At 45.3% G+C, this 20210-nt stretch overlaps 1 protein-coding gene across 1 annotated transcript in view; it reads left to right on the top strand.

Annotated features, from left to right (window-relative positions):
* The window catches only part of LOC306937254 (dynein regulatory complex subunit 3-like), a gene marked incomplete at its 5' end in the record, with an annotated part of 47727 nt that overhangs the window by 10131 nt on the left and 17386 nt on the right, over positions 1-20210 (top strand). The window contains 4 exons of the mRNA XM_079520921.1: positions 295-408; positions 1975-2029; positions 2134-2318; positions 4265-4372. Coding sequence (XP_079377047.1) covers positions 295-408; positions 1975-2029; positions 2134-2318; positions 4265-4372 — 462 coding nt within the window. The remainder of the gene's footprint in view (positions 1-294; positions 409-1974; positions 2030-2133; positions 2319-4264; positions 4373-20210) is intronic.

The raw sequence follows: 20210 nt of genomic DNA, 5'->3' as shown, positions 1-20210 counted from the left end.
AGGAGGTAAGGTCATCGACGTCATTTTCGCTATCATGCAATTCCAGACCAGAGTAGACGGCAGATTCGTGGCACCACATGGCAGCCAAACTACACCCGGAAGTTCGGTGGAATGCATTGGAGTCAGTGAGAGCCCAGTGACCATGCAGCGCATGAACAAACACTATTTCTGAATGACTGAGACCTTTTGTACAGTCATTTTTGTAACGCATTATTGTCTGCTGTGTTGCTTTTCGATGTGTACACTGTGTAATTTTATAGAGGTATTCTTTGACCTCGCCGTACCTTCGCCCAGTGCCGTGACCTCGAGAACAACCACCATAAGGAGGTCACGGAGGTCGCCGTGGCGACCCTGGAGAAGGTCGCCAAGAACACACTGACGGAGGAGCTTCCTGATGAAGTCAGAATGGTCAGTGTGATGTCATCACATGATACATACTTATCTCATCTTCTGACCCATAGTCCAGGCTCTGAGGGAGATATGCGGCTATTCCTTTATGGACTGGTTGAGACTCTCTGGACCCCTAATTTGCATATGTCCAAGCTATGTGAAAATCAGTTAAATTTGTTTTTTTAAGATATTTTTTGCCTTTATTGATCGATTTACAGTAGTTTGACAGGAAAGGGGGAGAGAGATGGAGGGGAAGACACGCAGCAAAGGCCGTCGGGCTCGGGACTCGAACCAGCGACACCATGTCAGGCCGGCTTACCAGCCTAGGTGCCTGGACCGCTTGGCCAGCCCAGGCCATACCTTAACTTTCTGACACTTTTGGCAACATGTCGTGGTGTCTATTTTATGTTATGTTTTTAAGCATTAGAAACACACAATAATGCTTAGATGTATGATTAAATCTATCTACAGCACTTACATTTGGTCCCATTTCTAACACTCTCAGCGTAGCAGACCAGTGGGTTCTGGGGTCCCGGGACCTCCAGACAGTGGTGTGCACAGATAGACACTAGGGGGTGCTAGAACACCCCTGCCCTTTTGGCAATGTGCCCTTTTGAAAACAAAAACAAAAAAAACTTTATTTTTATTTTTTTTGTACAGTGTACACTGTACAGTATGTGGACCATGGTGACATTGATCAATTCTTGATAAAAAGCTAATATATTATTTAGTCCCCATAATCTATAAATCTCACACTATTTAGGCAACCGGCTGGTTCCACGCGCTGCACAAGGTGCCCTTTTTTTCCTTGAGCACCTGCCCCTCTAAATGTCTGTGCACGCCACTGCCTCCAGAGGTCCTTGGTGGGGTTCCAGGGGCGCCCCAGCTAAATGTGTTAATACAGCATCACAATCATCATAACCACTTTATAATGATACGCTGGCTATTCAGAAATGGCAGATCTACAAGCTGACGGTGCATACGTACATTTCAACAGTGGTGGAAAGTAACTAAGTACTTTTACTTAAGTACTGTACTTAAGTACAGTTTTGAGGTATTTGTGCTTTACTTGAGTATTTCCAATTTCCAGTACTTTTACTTCTACTCTACTATCTCAGAGCCAAAATTTGTACTTTTACTTCACTACAATTATTTGAAAACTTTAGTTACTAGTTACTTTTGGAGATTTTAATTTTGATTAGAAAACATACATTAACCACTTCAACCCTATTCATTTCGGCCATTTGAAAATAGCCGATCTACAAGCTCACAATGCGACGCATTGTGAGCTTGTAGATCTGCTATTTTCAATAGATTTTGTACACATTTTGAACTTGTGAAATGGCACATTCTGCACAATGAGTACTTTTACTTGTAGTACTTTAAGTACATTTTGATGCCGATACTTTTGTACTTTTACTCAAGTACATTTTCAATTCCGTACTTTTACTTGTAACAAAGTAGTTCTAAATTGCAGTATTGGTGCTTTTACTTAAGTAAAACAATAATTGATAATTGTTGTTCATTGCAGCTGTTTGTGAGCAAAGACACCCTGACCAACACGGTGTCCGCCTCTCATTGCAGCTGTTTGTGAGCAAAGACACCCTGACCAACACGGTGTCCGCCTCTCATTGCAGCTGTTTGTGAGCAAAGACACCCTGACCAACACGGTGTCCGCCTCTCATTGCAGCTGTTTGTGAGCAAAGACACCCTGACCAACACGGTGTCCGCCTCTCATTGCAGCTGTTTGTGAGCAAAGACACCCTGACCAACACGGTGTCCGCCTCTCATTGCAGCTGTTTGTGAGCAAAGACACCCTGACCAACACGGCGTCCGCCTCTAACGAGAAGCACCTGCTGCACATCAACAACCGAGAGGATGAGCTGGTGACGCGCGTCAACGCCTGGATGGCAGAGCTCATGAGACGGGTAGGAAGAGAAGACCCCCCCCCCCCTCCTCACCTTTAGGGCTGCTGCATGGACCGTATTGACCATTTGCAGACCGCGGCCATCTTCCCATCAGATTTTGGAAGCACTCGTTTTCAGTGAAGCAACGTCCTGCTGCCTCCTGCATTATGTGCAAATTCAAAACAGGTGCTACGCAGGGCAGTTGAGTGATATCTAACGAGCACTTCCAAACTGCAACACTTCACTGCAGGATTCATTTCCTGGGCCATGGTAGGGGGCGGGACTGCGACGCTCTATAGTGGATTTTTGAGTGGTGCAACCACTCCAAGGGACAGCAATGTCCGTGTAAACCGTGTGTTAATGTGTGTTGTTAACCGTGTGTTAATGTGTGTGACTATGAGTACCAGTAGGGGCAAAAGTGGCGCTGTTGTGCCAGAAACAGAGAGAGAGAGAGAGAGAGATAGTGCTGCACTGTTGCCTGCTAATGAGAGAGAGTTGACTATTGTTGATAAAAAATCACACCCGTGTGAACTGAGTGGTGCCACTAATAACGATAGAGATTGATTATAAGCTTTTTTGAGATCACTCTGACGTGATGTCGGTGATGTCAGTGACGTCACATACTAACCATAGCAACCATGCTCACCCGTACAGGCACAAACACACACACGGGTACTAACAAAGCCAGTTGTTGGAGTGGTTTGCACCACTCAAAAAACCAGGGAAAGACAACACTTATGCCATATGATGATATTAAGATAATGTCCAAAATCCCAGACGATATCTGTCACATATCAATATGATATTGATCTATTGCCCAGCGGCCCTGCAGGTCTCATATCCCAGAGGTGAGTGACAGCCACAGTCACAACACCAGAAGGAGTGCCTGCCCTACGACGATATGGTGGCCACCGAATTTAGCACAAACATGGAAACATATTCATTCTACTAGCTACTTACCACCATATTGGGGAATTCCGCTAGGAATGTCCTGTCATCAGCAAAGGATGTGAACAGTGAACCACTAGGCTTCTTTCAAAACTTGCCTTTGAGAAAGCGTCATAACACCACATGAGTGGAGTTGGATACTAAATCCAATAAGAAATGAGAGATCATACACACTGCCAGCGTTTCCCCCTTTCCTCCTCTGTAAATATAGCTATTTGTGTATTTGTTGATGACACATATTAATGTGTTCATCATATGTATCTACTGTATGCTCTGTATGGTTCACATTTTTGACTAAAACGAAATAAATAAACATCACATGGATGCACCTGGGACGTATGCTCAGTGATGTATCCCAAGGTCATCGGGGGTTTCGGGTCTCGCGAACATCATACCCCTCACTCAGGTGACCCAGCCGGGGTGATCAAAGTCCCAACTTATACGTCCCAGTATAGCTACCCACAATCAGTCCCGTTGCACCAGACACTTAAAGGTCCACTTCACCACTTTTCAACCTATCTTCATATAATAGGTCCTCACTAATAATCATGATAAAATGGCACGATTTCTTTCTACTCAGTCTGTGTCTCATAGGAGGGCTGTGGGCAGCTTAGAAACCGTCTTCCAGTGACATCATTAGGCAGATTCGTTTTTAAACAAGATTTTTTTACAAAAATGTTTAGATTTCCATTATAGTGAGAACGATGGCTTCCATTTTCGCATTGCAACTTTTCAGGACTAGAAAGACTGCAGTTTCTATTAGCTTGTATTCCCCATCGATGATGTCACTGGAAGACGGTTTCTGAACTGCCCACAGCCCTCCTATGAGACACAGACCGAGTAGAATTTTGTTTTTCATGATTATTAGTGAGGACCTATTATATGAAGCTAGGTTGAAAAGTGGTGAAGTGGTCCTTTAATTCATTATTATTATACTAATAAAGTATTGGATCGATCAATGTCTATATGCTTTTAGAATAGATGTATCACTGGTTTCTTTCTCGTCTGTTTAATTCCAGATCCAGGAGGAGGAAGTGAAGAGGAACAGACTGCGGATCTCAGAGATCAACAGCTACATTAAATATGCGAAGGATCGGCTCCACAGCGTGGCCAGTGACAGTCTGGAGGCAGAGTACCTTGGATATTAAACCATCTGAACCCATACCTTGGATCCGATTTAGACCTGACCGACATATATGGAATCCACACGACTCATGATTGAAATCAGCTGTGGCAACTGAGAACTTTAAAGGGATAGTTCAGATTTTTTGAACTTAAGTTACAGTTGCAACTTAGTGGTTGCAACTGTATTAATTGATTGCCCGAGTCCCATGGTGGGAGTTCTGCTCTGGTTTTGGTGAAATATCAAGTAGTTCCGGTCATTTTGTGGGGGGCACTGGGGCCACGCAGTAAAAGTAAATGAATCCACAAAACTAACGTCATTTTTATTGTTGACTTATTTCTAAAATATTAGTGCAACTTTCGTTATTTTTTTACCCCTCTATCACACAGAACTGTTTTTTGTGTCCATATCACTACGCCCAAAAAATAGTTCCATGTGATCGTGGGGTCAAAGTTGAACGAAAGTCACGCTAATATTTTAGAAATAGGTCAACAATACAAATTACGTTCGTTTTGTGGATTAATTTACTTTTACTGCGTGGCCCCAGTGCCCCCCACAAAATGACCGGAACTACTTAATATTGACCAAAACAAGAGCAGAACTCCCACCATGGGACTCGGGCAATCAATTAATACAGTTGCAACCACTATATTAATGGCAAGTATTTCATACAACTTAAGTTCAAAAAATCTGAACTATCCCTTTAATGCATGCTTATACCACTCTTCACTGAACATGGATCTTTCTTACTTATCATGGTTACTTACATGGTCTTTCTTACTTATCTTAACCCATTACGACCTGGGAATGATTCTACAAATGCCTTCTAAATCATGACAGTTTTCTCAAACGTTTTCATGTCAAGGACCCCCAAGATTATATATGTATTTGGCCCGCCGACCCCCATCTGAAAATGTTGTTCCCAGGGACGCCCCCCAGAAGCAAAGATTTGAGTTTAAACGTTTGAGTTAAAAATAGCAGACCTACAAGCTCGTAGCGCGGCACTCGGTGCCGCGCTATGAGCTTGTAGATCTGCTATTTTTCAATAGCCAAAGTATAACATAATGCTTAAAACACCAAAAGGGGGTCCCGCCCTAAATGCTGAACCCTATAGAGCGTCGCAGTCCCGCCCCCTACCAGGGCCCAGGAAATGATTCTCCGTTCATTTTCCTCATAGACTTTTCAAAAGGTATTTATTTAAAGACCAGGCCCAGGAAATAATTCCCAATGCATTTTTCCCATAAACATTTCAAAACGTATTTATTTAAAGACCTTATAAGCGTCGTACAAAGCCAACTCTTGTCGTGACAAATCATGACAACAAACACAATTCTTCGGGCCGAACAAATAATTAGAAGGAAGAAGAAAACGTCAGGTTAACACTTTTTTTGTTGTTTTTCTTCTTTGTAATTATTTGTTTGGTCCAAAATATTGTGTTTGTTGTCATGATTTGTCACTACTCGAGTTGGCTTTGTACGACGCTTATAAGGTCTTTAAATAAATACGTTTTGAATGTCTATGGGAAAAATGCATTGGGAATAGGCCTATCTCACAGCCCGCTTTCCACGCCCACTTCCGGTAAATAGTGGTGACTTTAACATGAGCATTTACACGTTTTTTTCTCTGGAGAATCTAAGTACATTTTCTAATGTAAAAATGTGACAGACCAATATTATTATGAAGCAAACAAGATGGTAAATCAGGTCGAACAGATAGAACAAACCTTACCTTGAGAAAACAAAAGTTGTAGACTTCTTAAATTACCTCGGTTAACATGTAGCGTCTATGGAGTGACGTCACGCTATCACCACTAACCCCGAAAGGGGGCGTATTTAGGGGGGCGGGGAAATTCTGTGAGATAGGCTTATTATTTCCTGGGCCTGGCATAGTCATGAAAGGGGGCGGGACTGCGACGCTCTATAGGTGGTCTGGGGACAACATTTATAAAGAATATATAAGTAATCTTTACAACAATGCCATAACGCTTGTGAACTAGAGTAAAATTCTGCTTACACTTACTAATATTTAGATTTATAGTTAATATTTACAACAATGTCATAACGTTTGTGAACTAGTAGTGACACTGCGCTTACATTCAAGTGCCAGCAGAGGGAGATGTGTGCCCACTGGCGCAGCGATTGAGATAACTTCATCCTCAAATCTCATGACTGAAACATTTTTATTAGAATTATGTTTAGGCATTATTGTAAACCTAGTCTGTTCTTGTTCACAGAATGAGGCTTTTAACCTTTTGCTTTTATGAAATATCCAAGACTATTACAATTTCATGACTAACTAAAAATACATCGCATGGACGTATCCTCAGTGATGTATCCCGAGGTCAATGGGGTTTCGGGTCTTCCAACATCATACCCCTCACTCAGGCGACCCAGCCGGGGTGATCAAGTCCCGACTTACGTCCCAGTATCTACCCTCGATCAGTCCCATTACTAGGGCAAAACCAGGGCCACACAATCCGTTGGAACTACTCCAGAACTACTCTGCCAGTGGCTGGGAGGTACACTTCTGGTGCATGGAAGGACTAGGCTCTGTGGGTTGTCTCCTGTCCGGGCCCCTCCTACGTCTCACCAGGTCCACTCCTGCTCTCACCAGGCCTGTGCGTTGCACCAGGGTCCCAGCACCAGACACTTCATTCAGGAGTGGTGGGCAATGGTTCCGCAGGGAAATGGTGCTGCGGCTTCGTTTTGCTGCTTGCATGGCCCTCCTAAAGGCCTCACCGAGGGCTTCCTCCTCACGGAGGACACAGGCTGGGGGCGCCAACCCATACTGCTCACCCGGGTGCCGTCTACATTCCAGCTGTCACCCGTCTCTCCGGTGGTCATCAGACTATACCATGGTTCGTCACATAGTCTATTCCTAGGCTATGAGTCACTATAAATAGAAAACTATAACAAAAAAATCACACCCGTGTGAACTGAGTGGTGCAAGGTCTTATATAGCCTGATCAGCCGTGGTCTGACGTAATGTCAGTGACCATGGTAACCATGCTCACCTGTGCACGGACACGTACACAGGTACACGTACACAGGTACACAAACATACAGACAAAGCTGGTTGTTGGAGTGGTTTGCACCACTCAAAAATACATCGCATGGATGCACCTGGGACGTATCCTCAGTGAGGTATCCTGAGGTCAACACAGGGTTTCGGGATGGTCTTCCAACATCATACCCCTCACTCATGGAATATGCTTATGAATATATATTCTATTCTGCTACTTTGAAGTGTTGTGAGCAATTTTTGCTGCGCTACATGCTTCCATAGGAGACATGCTGCCGACATATATGGAATCCACACGACTCATGATTGAAATCAGCTGTGGCAACTGAGAACTTTAATGCATGCTTATACCACTCTTCACTGAACATGGATCTTTCTTACTTATCATGGTTACTTACATGGTCTTTCTTACTTATCTTAACCCATTATGACCTGGGAATGATTCTACAGATGCCTTCTAAATCCTGACAGTTTTCTGAAAAACCTCATGTTTCTATGTCAGTTGTTCTCAAACATTTTCATGTGAAGGACCCCCAAAATTATATGTAATTGGCCGCCGACCCTCATCTGAAAATATGTTGTTCCAGGGTCCCCCCCCCCCCCCCCCCCCAGAAGCAAAGATATGAGTTAAAAAACGTTCGCTCTGAAAGAATATATATATTCAAAGTTTTGCGCCACATTTTCACGATTTTTCAAAAATAGCAGACCTACAAGCTCGTAACGCGGCACTCGGTGCCGCGCTACGAGCTTGTAGATCTGCTATTTTTCAATAGCTAAAGTATAACGTAATGCTTAAAACACCAAAAGGGTGTTAACTTGAATCTGTATTGGTATGAAGGCATGGTTCTTTTCTATAGTGAAATTTTAGCAAAATGTTAAATGTATGAAAAATTAGGAATATTTTTTACATGAGACCCATAAAAATGGGTTGGCTATATATGATCCCATCTAAGATAATGAGGGATGCATGTACTGAGTGCTGCCAGTGTCTACTACATCTTGTAAAAACAGTACATAACTATATGATTGTACTAGTAAGTTCCCCATGGCATAGAGCGTCACAGTCCCGCCCCCAATCATGACGACGCCAGGCCCAGGAAATAATTCCCAAATGCATTTCAAAAAGACATTTCAAAAAGTATTTATTTAAAGACCTTTTTTAAGCGTCGTACAAAGCCAACTCGACAAATCCTGACAACAGTGGGTTTTTTCTACTTTCTAATTCTTTGTTTGGCCCAAAACATTGTGTTTATTGTCATGATTTGTAGAAGAGTTGGCTTTGTCCGCGGCGTAAACGTCTTTAAATAAATACTTTCTGAAAAGTCCTGAGGAAAATGAACAGGGATTTATTTTCCTGGGCCCTGGTAGGGGGGCGGGACTGCGACGCTCTATAGGGCCCATGCGGCAAAATAACGATGAAATAAAAGCATCTCACAGCAATGGACATTAATCTGAAACAATCTTTAATCGTAACAATTGTGCATTTTTCCCCACCTTTGCAGATTGTATCATACAGCATCTGTGTTAACTTGGACTGACATTTATATATATATATAAAAAAAAAAAAAGGTATATTCAATCGAGATCCATGTATTTATTACGATGCTTTCCTATAATCCACCCTTTATAGTTTTACCTCTTACATTGCACAATTCTTTTTAATAGTCATTTCTCTATACCCGGGTGTTTAGAAAAACCACAAAAACAACCATAGAACAATGGCATCATCCAGTGGCGTGCACAGATAGACACTAGGGGGTGCTAGAGCACCCCCTGCCCTTTTGGCAATGTGCCCTTTTGAAAAAAAGAAAGAAAAAAAAACATTTTTTTCTCTTTTTTTTTTTGATTTTTCAAAAATAGCAGACCTACAAGCTCATAGTGCGCCACTCGGTGGCGCGCTATGAGCTTGTAGATCTGCTATTTTTCAATAGCTAAAGCATAACATAATGCTAACACCAAAAGGGGTTCCCGCCCAAAATGGATTAAGGCAACCGGCCGGTTCCACGCGCTGCACAAGGTGCCCTTTTTTAACTTGAGCACCTGCCCCTCTAAATGTCTGTGCACGCCACTGGCATCATCATCATCATCCGTGCCCTTTGGAGGAGAAAGTCCCACAATGTCTTTCACATCCCGTCTAATTTAGCCCTTCACTAAATCCCACCCCAAAAAGCAATTGTCCAATCCAAAATAGTTTAGCAACGGTTGCTGTGCAGGTCAAGCTTTCTTCGCTGCTAACGTGCCTATTGGACAAGGATGGGTTGGGGAGGGACTTGGTGAAGGGCTAACTCCGTCTTACGACATGCACCAGAAACTGATTTACAAGCTCACGAGTCTAGGGCCTCATTCACACGTACCAAACACCAATCAAGCAGATGTTTGGTTGGTTTTTTTGGGGCCACCACAATGCTTTACCCAATGGGAGTCACATGGTTTGATCAAACATTTGTGTTCGATTGCTGGTGGTGTTCTGCCCCTCCCCCCCCCTCATCAAACACAAATGTTTGGTCAAACCATGCGACAACCATTGGAAAAGCATTGTGGTGGCCCAAAAAAACGACCAAACATTTGCTTGATTGGTGTTTGATACGTGTGAATGAGGCCTAGGGGGGTTGTCACAATAATTACATAATCGTCTAAATCGCAATTATCTGAGGTATAATCGCAATTATGGTCATAATCATGTCAATGTTGAAAAGTTTTCACATAAAAAACAGAAACACAACACGTCCGCGTTGTAAGCTTGTAGATCAGCTATTGCCGCCATTATTATTTGAAAGTATGAAATGTATAATAAATGCCGGTAATTACTTGGTATATTTCAGTTATTTGTCATATCTGCCCTGTGCACTTTTTTTTAATTACGAAGCCTAAAAAGGCAAACAGATTATTGTAATTTCTATGCATAATGTTCAAATTTCCAAAAGAAAAACACAATGACTGTTAATCTCAATAATTTGTGTGACAAATCGCCAACTTTTTCTTTTCCGGCACGGTTAGGACGAAGTGTAAATCAGGCCAGGCACGCTGACCACTGAGGTAGGCTGAACACACGCACCGCACCCCATAGACCACTAGGGGGTGCTGCTGTGTTCAGTGTGTTGTCCCTCGTTCTTTGCACTATTCCCCTTTACAAGGATAATAAAAATAAAAGGATAAAAATAAAACATGCTTCCACACATTACAATCCTCAAAACCAAACAAACTCTTAACCAAAAAAATAATAATCACTCAGAAGTGACAAAAAGTGCTTTACAACATTTACATTTTTTAAGGCAGCAGGTTTTCCATAAAGCGTCAAATTTAATTTTTGGTGCGTTTTTTTTTTCTTCTTTTTTTTTCAGCGGGTGGGGACGGGGGGGGGGGGCGTTAGGTAGTCAAAATGTTTCGTGAAACTCCAGTTGTGTGTCCATTTGGTGCTGTGATCAGGAGTTTGACCTTTGAACCTTCATCTGTGTCACATTCGACTATACAAAAACCAAGAAATATGAATGACATGTTCATTCACTACAGTATCGTCACTGGAAACTGTATCACATCAAGATCAAACGCACAACAACAACAAAGCCATTTTGACCACTATACTTTTGTGCATCATTGTCTTTTTAAGTTTTATAACATTCAATCCTTTTGTCCCTTAAGTGTGTTGTGTTTGCGCTGCCATTTCTGTACTGTGAATCTGTGTGGTAGGGTTGTTTTGGTATTCTGGGCCCACTAGTTCAAAAGTTTAATTCCCTATTATTATTATTATTCCCTGGGTCAGATTTTGATTTAGGGTAGTTAAGTTCCACAAATGCCTTCTAAATTCTGAGTTTTCTGAAAAACTTGAGCTAAAAACGAACGCTCTGAAAGAATATATTCAAACATTTGGGCCACATTTTCACGATTTTTCAAAAATAGCAGACCTACAAGCTCATAGCGCGGCACGCGGTGCCGCGCTACGAGCTTGTAGGTCTGCTATTTAAAACCTTTGCTTCTGTAGAACGCCACAACGGTAAGGCCTTCCGGTCTGATTATCGGATATGTTATAGAGCTCCCAGAGACGCACGCGTGGAACTGTAGTACGTCCTCGGGCGACCTTTCTAGTCGACATGGCGCGCGCGAACGTTCCACTACACCGAGTGGCGCGCTACGAGCTTGTAGATCTGCTATTTAAAACCTTTGCTTCTGTAGAACGCCACAACGGTAAGGCCTTCCGGTCTGATTATCGGATATGTTATAGAGCTCCCAGAGACGCACGCGTGGAACTGTAGTACGTCCTCGGGCGACCTTTCTAGTCGACATGGCGCGCGCGAACGTTCCACTACACCGAGTGGCGCGCTACGAGCTTGTAGGTCTGCTATTTAAAACCTTTGCTTCTGTAGAACGCCACAACGGTAAGGCCTTCCGGTCTGATTATCGGATATGTTATAGAGCTCCCAGAGACGCACGCGTGGAACTGTAGTACGTCCTCGGGCGACCTTTCTAGTCGACATGGCGCGCGCGAACGTTCCACTACACCGAGTGGCGCGCTACGAGCTTGTAGATCTGCTATTTAAAACCTTTGCTTCTGTAGAACGCCACAACGGTAAGGCCTTCCGGTCTGATTATCGGATATGTTATAGAGCTCCCAGAGACGCACGCGTGGAACTGTAGTACGTCCTCGGGCGACCTTTCTAGTCGACATGGCGCGCGCGAACGTTCCACTACACCGAGTGGCGCGCTACGAGCTTGTAGATCTGCTATTTAAAACCTTTGCTTCTGTAGAACGCCACAACGGTAAGGCCTTCCGGTCTGATTATCGGATATGTTATAGAGCTCCCAGAGACGCACGCGTGGAACTGTAGTACGTCCTCGGGCGACCTTTCTAGTCGACATGGCGCGCGCGAACGTTCCACTACACCGAGTGGCGCGCTACGAGCTTGTAGATCTGCTATTTAAAACCTTTGCTTCTGTAGAACGCCACAACGGTAAGGCCTTCCGGTCTGATTATCGGATATGTTATAGAGCTCCCAGAGACGCACGCGTGGAACTGTAGTACGTCCTCGGGCGACCTTTCTAGTCGACATGGCGCGCGCGAACGTTCCACTACACCGAGTGGCGCGCTACGAGCTTGTAGGTCTGCTATTTAAAACCTTTGCTTCTGTAGAACGCCACAACGGTAAGGCCTTCCGGTCTGATTATCGGATATGTTATAGAGCTCCCAGAGACGCACGCGTGGAACTGTAGTACGTCCTCGGGCGACCTTTCTAGTCGACATGGCGTGCACGAACGTTCCACTACACCGAGTGGCGCGCTACGAGCTTGTAGGTCTGCTATTTAAAACCTTTGCTTCTGTAGAACGCCACAACGGTAAGGCCTTCCGGTCTGATTATCGGATATGTTATAGAGCTCCCAGAGACGCACGCGTGGAACTGTAGTACGTCCTCGGGCGACCTTTCTAGTCGACATGGCGTGCACGAACGTTCCACTACACCGAGTGGCGCGCTACGAGCTTGTAGATCTGCTATTTAAAACCTTTGCTTCTGTAGAACGCCACAACGGTAAGGCCTTCCGGTCTGATTATCGGATATGTTATAGAGCTCCCAGAGACGCACGCGTGGAACTGTAGTACGTCCTCGGGCGACCTTTCTAGTCGACATGGCGCGCGCGAACGTTCCACTACACCGAGTGGCGCGCTACGAGCTTGTAGATCTGCCATTTAAAACCTTTGCTTCTGTAGAACGCCACAACGGTAAGGCCTTCCGGTCTGATTATCGGATATGTTATAGAGCTCCCAGAGACGCACGCGTGGAACTGTAGTACGTCCTCGGGCGACCTTTCTAGTCGACATGGCGTGCACGAACGTTCCACTACACCGAGTGGCGCGCTACGAGCTTGTAGGTCTGCTATTTAAAACCTTTGCTTCTGTAGAACGCCACAACGGTAAGGCCTTCCGGTCTGATTATCGGATATGTTATAGAGCTCCCAGAGACGCACGCGTGGAACTGTAGTACGTCCTCGGGCGACCTTTCTAGTCGACATGGCGTGCACGAACGTTCCACTACACCGAGTGGCGCGCTACGAGCTTGTAGATCTGCTATTTAAAACCTTTGCTTCTGTAGAACGCCACAACGGTAAGGCCTTCCGGTCTGATTATCGGATATGTTATAGAGCTCCCAGAGACGCACGCGTGGAACTGTAGTACGTCCTCGGGCGACCTTTCTAGTCGACATGGCGCGCGCGAACGTTCCACTACACCGAGTGGCGCGCTACGAGCTTGTAGGTCTGCTATTTAAAACCTTTGCTTCTGTAGAACGCCACAACGGTAAGGCCTTCCGGTCTGATTATCGGATATGTTATAGAGCTCCCAGAGACGCACGCGTGGAACTGTAGTACGTCCTCGGGCGACCTTTCTAGTCGACATGGCGTGCACGAACGTTCCACTACACCGAGTGGCGCGCTACGAGCTTGTAGGTCTGCTATTTAAAACCTTTGCTTCTGTAGAACGCCACAACGGTAAGGCCTTCCGGTCTGATTATCGGATATGTTATAGAGCTCCCAGAGACGCACGCGTGGAACTGTAGTACGTCCTCGGGCGACCTTTCTAGTCGACATGGCGTGCACGAACGTTCCACTACACCGAGTGGCGCGCTACGAGCTTGTAGATCTGCTATTTAAAACCTTTGCTTCTGTAGAACGCCACAACGGTAAGGCCTTCCGGTCTGATTATCGGATATGTTATAGAGCTCCCAGAGACGCACGCGTGGAACTGTAGTACGTCCTCGGGCGACCTTTCTAGTCGACATGGCGCGCGCGAACGTTCCACTACACCGAGTGGCGCGCTACGAGCTTGTAGATCTGCCATTTAAAACCTTTGCTTCTGTAGAACGCCACAACGGTAAGGCCTTCCGGTCTGATTATCGGATATGTTATAGAGCTCCCAGAGACGCACGCGTGGAACTGTAGTACGTCCTCGGGCGACCTTTCTAGTCGACATGGCGTGCACGAACGTTCCACTACACCGAGTGGCGCGCTACGAGCTTGTAGGTCTGCTATTTAAAACCTTTGCTTCTGTAGAACGCCACAACGGTAAGGCCTTCCGGTCTGATTATCGGATATGTTATAGAGCTCCCAGAGACGCACGCGTGGAACTGTAGTACGTCCTCGGGCGACCTTTCTAGTCGACATGGCGTGCACGAACGTTCCACTACACCGAGTGGCGCGCTACGAGCTTGTAGATCTGCTATTTAAAACCTTTGCTTCTGTAGAACGCCACAACGGTAAGGCCTTCCGGTCTGATTATCGGATATGTTATAGAGCTCCCAGAGACGCACGCGTGGAACTGTAGTACGTCCTCGGGCGACCTTTCTAGTCGACATGGCGCGCGCGAACGTTCCACTACACCGAGTGGCGCGCTACGAGCTTGTAGGTCTGCTATTTAAAACCTTTGCTTCTGTAGAACGCCACAACGGTAAGGCCTTCCGGTCTGATTTTCATATGTTATAGAGCCCAGCAACACCGGCCGACACCTCCAAGGCTTCCTGGGTGATGGCGAGGAGGAGGGCTGCCACGTCACCTCACAGTCCAACTGTCTGTATGTACGCCTCTGCTGTGCCTGAGGGAGGCACGCGCGCACACACACGCACGCGCACACACTCACCTGCCCAGGCCATTGATGCCAGACGACCCTCGGGCCAGGCACTGCAGCCTCAGCCTCTCCACGGGATCTGAACTCACACACAGACGTCTCTTGGCGTCCAGCGCCATCTCTCGGTCGTGCCTCGACGTCCTGGCCATGGCTGAACACACAGAGCACATTAATATAATGTGTAACATTATACTGGATGCAGTTAGCTTAATGCTAATTCTGATTAGCATAGTTAGCTTCTTATCCATGCTACTGGTGACTGGTTTAGCACAATACAAACTCGGACTCATTACATAACATGCAAATCACACCACCACTCAATATAAAAATAAAACGTTGTCTTATAAAGCAGCATATACTTTGTTTACATTCAGACCCATGGCTTTGTACAACTACTGGCCAAAGTTGAAGTTCATATAGTTGTAAAACATTCACCATAAAAGCCAAAATCGCGACAGTCAGCTATTCATTCATTACTAACTATTTCACAGACCTTGATGTGACTGTTAGCTGTGATAAAGTAAACAAAGTGATGATGAATGACACGACACGAAACACACACGTAGGATGTAGCTCTTCTCACAACAATAAATATAAACGGGCATTTATTGGGCATTCTTCTCATCCCTCTGCTGTTCCATGCCGTGAGAACTATGTTCACACAAAATAATAAACACATAAACAATCAACAAATTACTTCGCAATACATAATATTGATCAAACAAAGAAATACAAAACATGTAGATTTGCGCGATGCGCAGGTGAACGTGTCCGTCAAAACACCACAATACAACACAACAAAGATAACTCTCAAATAATAATACCTCGTTGGCCGCTTGTTGTGTAAAGAGGTTCTTGATGCTTCTTGAGTTTCATACAGTCCTTTGAATGTCCTTTTGACCGTGTTTAATAACTTTAAACAGTTCAAACACACTACTCTGCTGCGAGTGTGCTTCCTTGTGCAGACCAGAGTCTGAATGAGTGAGAGAAATGTTTGTACCACCTGTGTGCAATGCCAGGCAATCATGGTCCAGTGTTGCTACTGACAGACAGGGAACTTGGTTCTGCCTCAGAAAGTTATCATCACATCATGTTTACATTTTTAACCTCATATGAAATCAATTATGAACCACATATTTATTATTGTATCATGACATTATTATGAATTATGCTTTATGAACTTATGACCATGAATTGTTGTATTTTAGCTATTTTAGTCTTTTTAAAGTAAGCATTTTAATAGCAGCACTTACATAGGAAGTCAGAGAAACGAATCAAAGAAAAGACCGTCATCTGCCAGTGGAATTCAGAACAGCGCCACAGCCCATCCACATGTATGAAGGCATATGCCTCTCCCCTCCTCTCCTCTCTCTCCTCTCTTTTTGAATGAACAGACAAAACACAAAACACAACATGTTCATTAATGTTATTCTTCACAAACTAGACATTTTATTCATATTTAGAAAATGCAGAATCCAATGGCGTCGGTCTGGGCTCTCCACGCCGTTTGCAAAGGTCAATGGTCAGCAAAAAGACTGCCTCCTCTCTCCCCTCTCTCCACAGAAGTGAAAACAGACAAAACACACCTTTAAAATATGTTCCCTAACCCTATTCTTCGCAAACGAGACATTTTATTCATATTTAGAGCGTCCCAAATTCAATGGGGCCGGTCTCGACTTTCCAGGACGTTTGCAAAGGTCAATGGTCAGCAGAAAGACTGCAACGGTGACCCTTTGGGCCAAATTCTTAAAAAAAACGGGGTGATATATATTTTTTAAAATATGTAAGAACCTCCAATATCCATATTCAGGACATGTCGAATCCAATGGAACCAGTCTCGAATTTCCACGACGTTTGCAAAGGTCAAAGGTCAGCCGAAAGACTGCCAGGGTGACCTTTGGGCCAAATGCCTTAACAATTAAGTGATAGATATTTTTTTAAATATGTAACACCCCCGAATATCCATATTCAGGCCATGGCGAATAAAATGGCGTTGGTCTCGATTTTGTGGGACTCTTACAAGCGTCCGATAAAGGGAACTACACTGCAATGCTAGGCCTCGGGTCAGATTTGAGGTTCCCGAGGTCGCAGAAAAAAACTCAGACCATCACGAAGATCGGCTCGTCGCCGCGATCGCAGAGGTGTTCGGCCCATCCCGAACAGACTTACGATCGTCGGCGTAGGCGCGCGTGAACGTCAAACTTTGCTTCACTGGAACGCCACGACGGTGAGGCCTTCCGGGCTGATTTTCGGATATGTTATAGAGCTCCCGGAGACGCACGCATGGATCTATAGAACGTCCTCAGGCGACCTTTCTAGGAGGTGCGGTCTCGTTTCAATTTTTCAGCCAGGACGCTGTTAGAGTCTATGGGTCTATGACGTGTCTGCATGCACAGAGCCAAAGTGAAGGACGTTTTGTACGACTGTCGGAGGCGTACGTCCGAGACACCTAACCGTTCATCTCGGCTGGCTCTCCGACATATCCGAACGTCGGACCGTGATGTTTTATCGTTGGCGCGTTGTCGCGCGTCAAAGTCGGCAATTCGTAGGCGTTCGTTCAAGGCTACCGCCTGCGATCGGGGCCGCGACCCGGCCGCGGTGATGGTCTCGGATTTGTTCTGCGACTTTCGCGTCAAAGTCGCAAATTTCGAGGCTTTCGTGCAGGGCTACTGTCGCGACCGTATGTCCGTTTGGCCCAAACCCTATACGGCTGCGATCGGGGCCGCGACCCGGTTGCGGTGATGGTCTCGGATTTGTTTTCTCGCTAACTTAGGCCTTACTTTGTGGGAGCAGTTTATGCTAATGAAGGGCGTGGTTCCGGCTACTTTGTGGGTGTGGGTTATGCAAATGAAGGGCGTGGTTCCTGCTACTTTGTGGGTGTGGGCTATGCAAATTAGTTGGTGTCGCTTACATTGTTGGAGCGGTTTATGCAAATGAAGGGCGTGTTTCGGCTACTTTGTGGGATTGGCTTATGCAAATGATGGGGAGTGGTATGCAAATGAAGGTGCGTGGTATGCAAATGAAGGGGCATGGTATGCAAATGAAGGGGAGTGGTATGCAAATGAAGGTGCGTGGTATGCAAATGAAGGGGCATGGTATGCAAATGAAGGGGCATGGTTCCGGCTACTTTGTGGGATTAGTTTATGTAAATGAAGGTGCGTGGTATGCAAATGAAGGGGAGTGGTATGCAAATGAAGGGCATGTTTGGCATGCAAATGAAGGTGCGTGGTATGCAAATGAAGGGGAGTGGTATGCAAATGAAGGAGCTTGGTTTATGCAAATGAAGGGGCATGGCATGCAAATGAAGGGGAGTGGTATGCAAATGAAGGGGAGTGGTATGCAAATGAAGGGCATGTTTCGGCTACTTTGTGGGATTGGTTTATGCAAATGAAGGGGCGTGGTATGCAAATGAAGGGGAGTGGTATGCAAATGAAGGGGAGTGGTATGCAAATGAAGGGCATGTTTCGGCTACTTTGTGGGATTGGTTTATGCAAATGAAGGGGCATGGTTCCGGCTACTTTGTGGGATTAGCTTATGCAAATGAAGGTGCGTGGTATGCAAATGAAGGGGAGTGGTTTGCAAATGCAGGTGCTTGGTATGCAAATGAAGGTGCGTGGTATGCAAATGAAGGGGACTGGCATGCAAATGAAGGGCGTGTTCCGGCTACTTTGTGGGATTAGTTTATGCAAATGAAGGTGCGTGGTATGCAAATGAAGGGGAGTGGTATGCAAATGAAGGGGAGTGGTATGCAAATGAAGGGCGTGGTTCCGGCTACTTTGTGGGAGCGGTTCATGCAAATGAAGGGGCGTGGTTCCCGCTACTTTGTGGGAGTGGGTTATGCAAATTTGAAGGGCGTTGTTTCGGCTACTTTGTGGGTGTGGGCTATGCAAATTAGTGGGTGTCGCTTATGCAAATTAGTGGGTGTCACAACGCCCTTCATTTGCATACCACTCCCCTTCATTTGCATGCCACGCACCTTCATTTGCATAAACCAAGCTCCTTCATTTTCATACCACTCCCCTTCATTTGCATACCACGCACCTTCATTTGCATACCACGCACCTTCATTTGCATGCCAAACATGCCCTTCATTTGCATACCACGCCCCTTCATTTGCATACCCTACCCCTTCATTTGCATAAGCAAATCCCACAAAGTAGCCGAAACACGCCCTTCATCTGCATACCACACACCTTCATTTGCATACCATACCCCTTCATTTGCATAAACTAATCCCACAAAGTAGCCGGAACCATGCCCCTTCATTTGCATACCACGCACCTTCATTTGCACACTACTCCCCTTAATTTGCATGCCATACCCCTTCATTTGCATATCCCCTTCATTTGCATACCACGCACCTTCATTTGCATACCACGCACCTTCATTTGCATAAACTAATTCCACAAAGTAGCCGGAACCATGCCCCTTCATTTGCATACCACGCCCCTTCATTTGCATACCACGCACCTTCATTTGCATACCACTCCCCTTCATTTGCATACCATGCCCCTTCATTTGCATACCACGCCCCTTCATTTGCATAAACTAATTCCACAAAGTAGCCGGAACCATGCCCCTTCATTTGCATACCACGCACCTTCATTTGCATACCACGCACCTTCATTTGCATAAACTAATTCCACAAAGTAGCCGGAACCATGCCCCTTCATTTGCATACCAAGCCCCTTCATTTGCATAAACTAATTCCACAGAGTAGCCGGAACCATGCCCCTTCATTTGCATACCACGCACCTTCATTTGCATAAACTAATTCCACAAAGTAGCCGGAACCATGCCCCTTCATTTGCATACCACGCCCCTTCATTTGCATACCACGCACCTTCATTTGCATACCATGCCCCTTCATTTGCATAAACTAATCCCACAAAGTAGCCGGAACCATGCCCCTTCATTTGCATACCACGCCCCTTCATTTGCATACCACGCACCTTCATTTGCATACCATGCCCCTTCATTTGCATACCACGCCCCTTCATTTGCATACCACTCCCCTTCATTTGCATACCACGCACCTTCATTTGCATACCACTCCCCTTCATTTGCATACCATGCCCCTTCATCTGCATACCACGCCCCTTCATTTGCATACCACACACCTTCATTTGCATAAACTAATCCCACAAAGTAGCCGGAACCATGCCCCTTCATTTGCATACCACGCCCCTTCATTTGCATACCACGCACCTTCATT

The sequence above is a fragment of the Electrona antarctica genome (genome assembly GCF_951216825.1).
Source record: "Electrona antarctica genome assembly, chromosome: 14".
Taxonomy (NCBI): Eukaryota; Metazoa; Chordata; class Actinopteri; order Myctophiformes; family Myctophidae; genus Electrona; species Electrona antarctica.
This window is presented reverse-complemented; position numbering and strand designations above follow the sequence as displayed.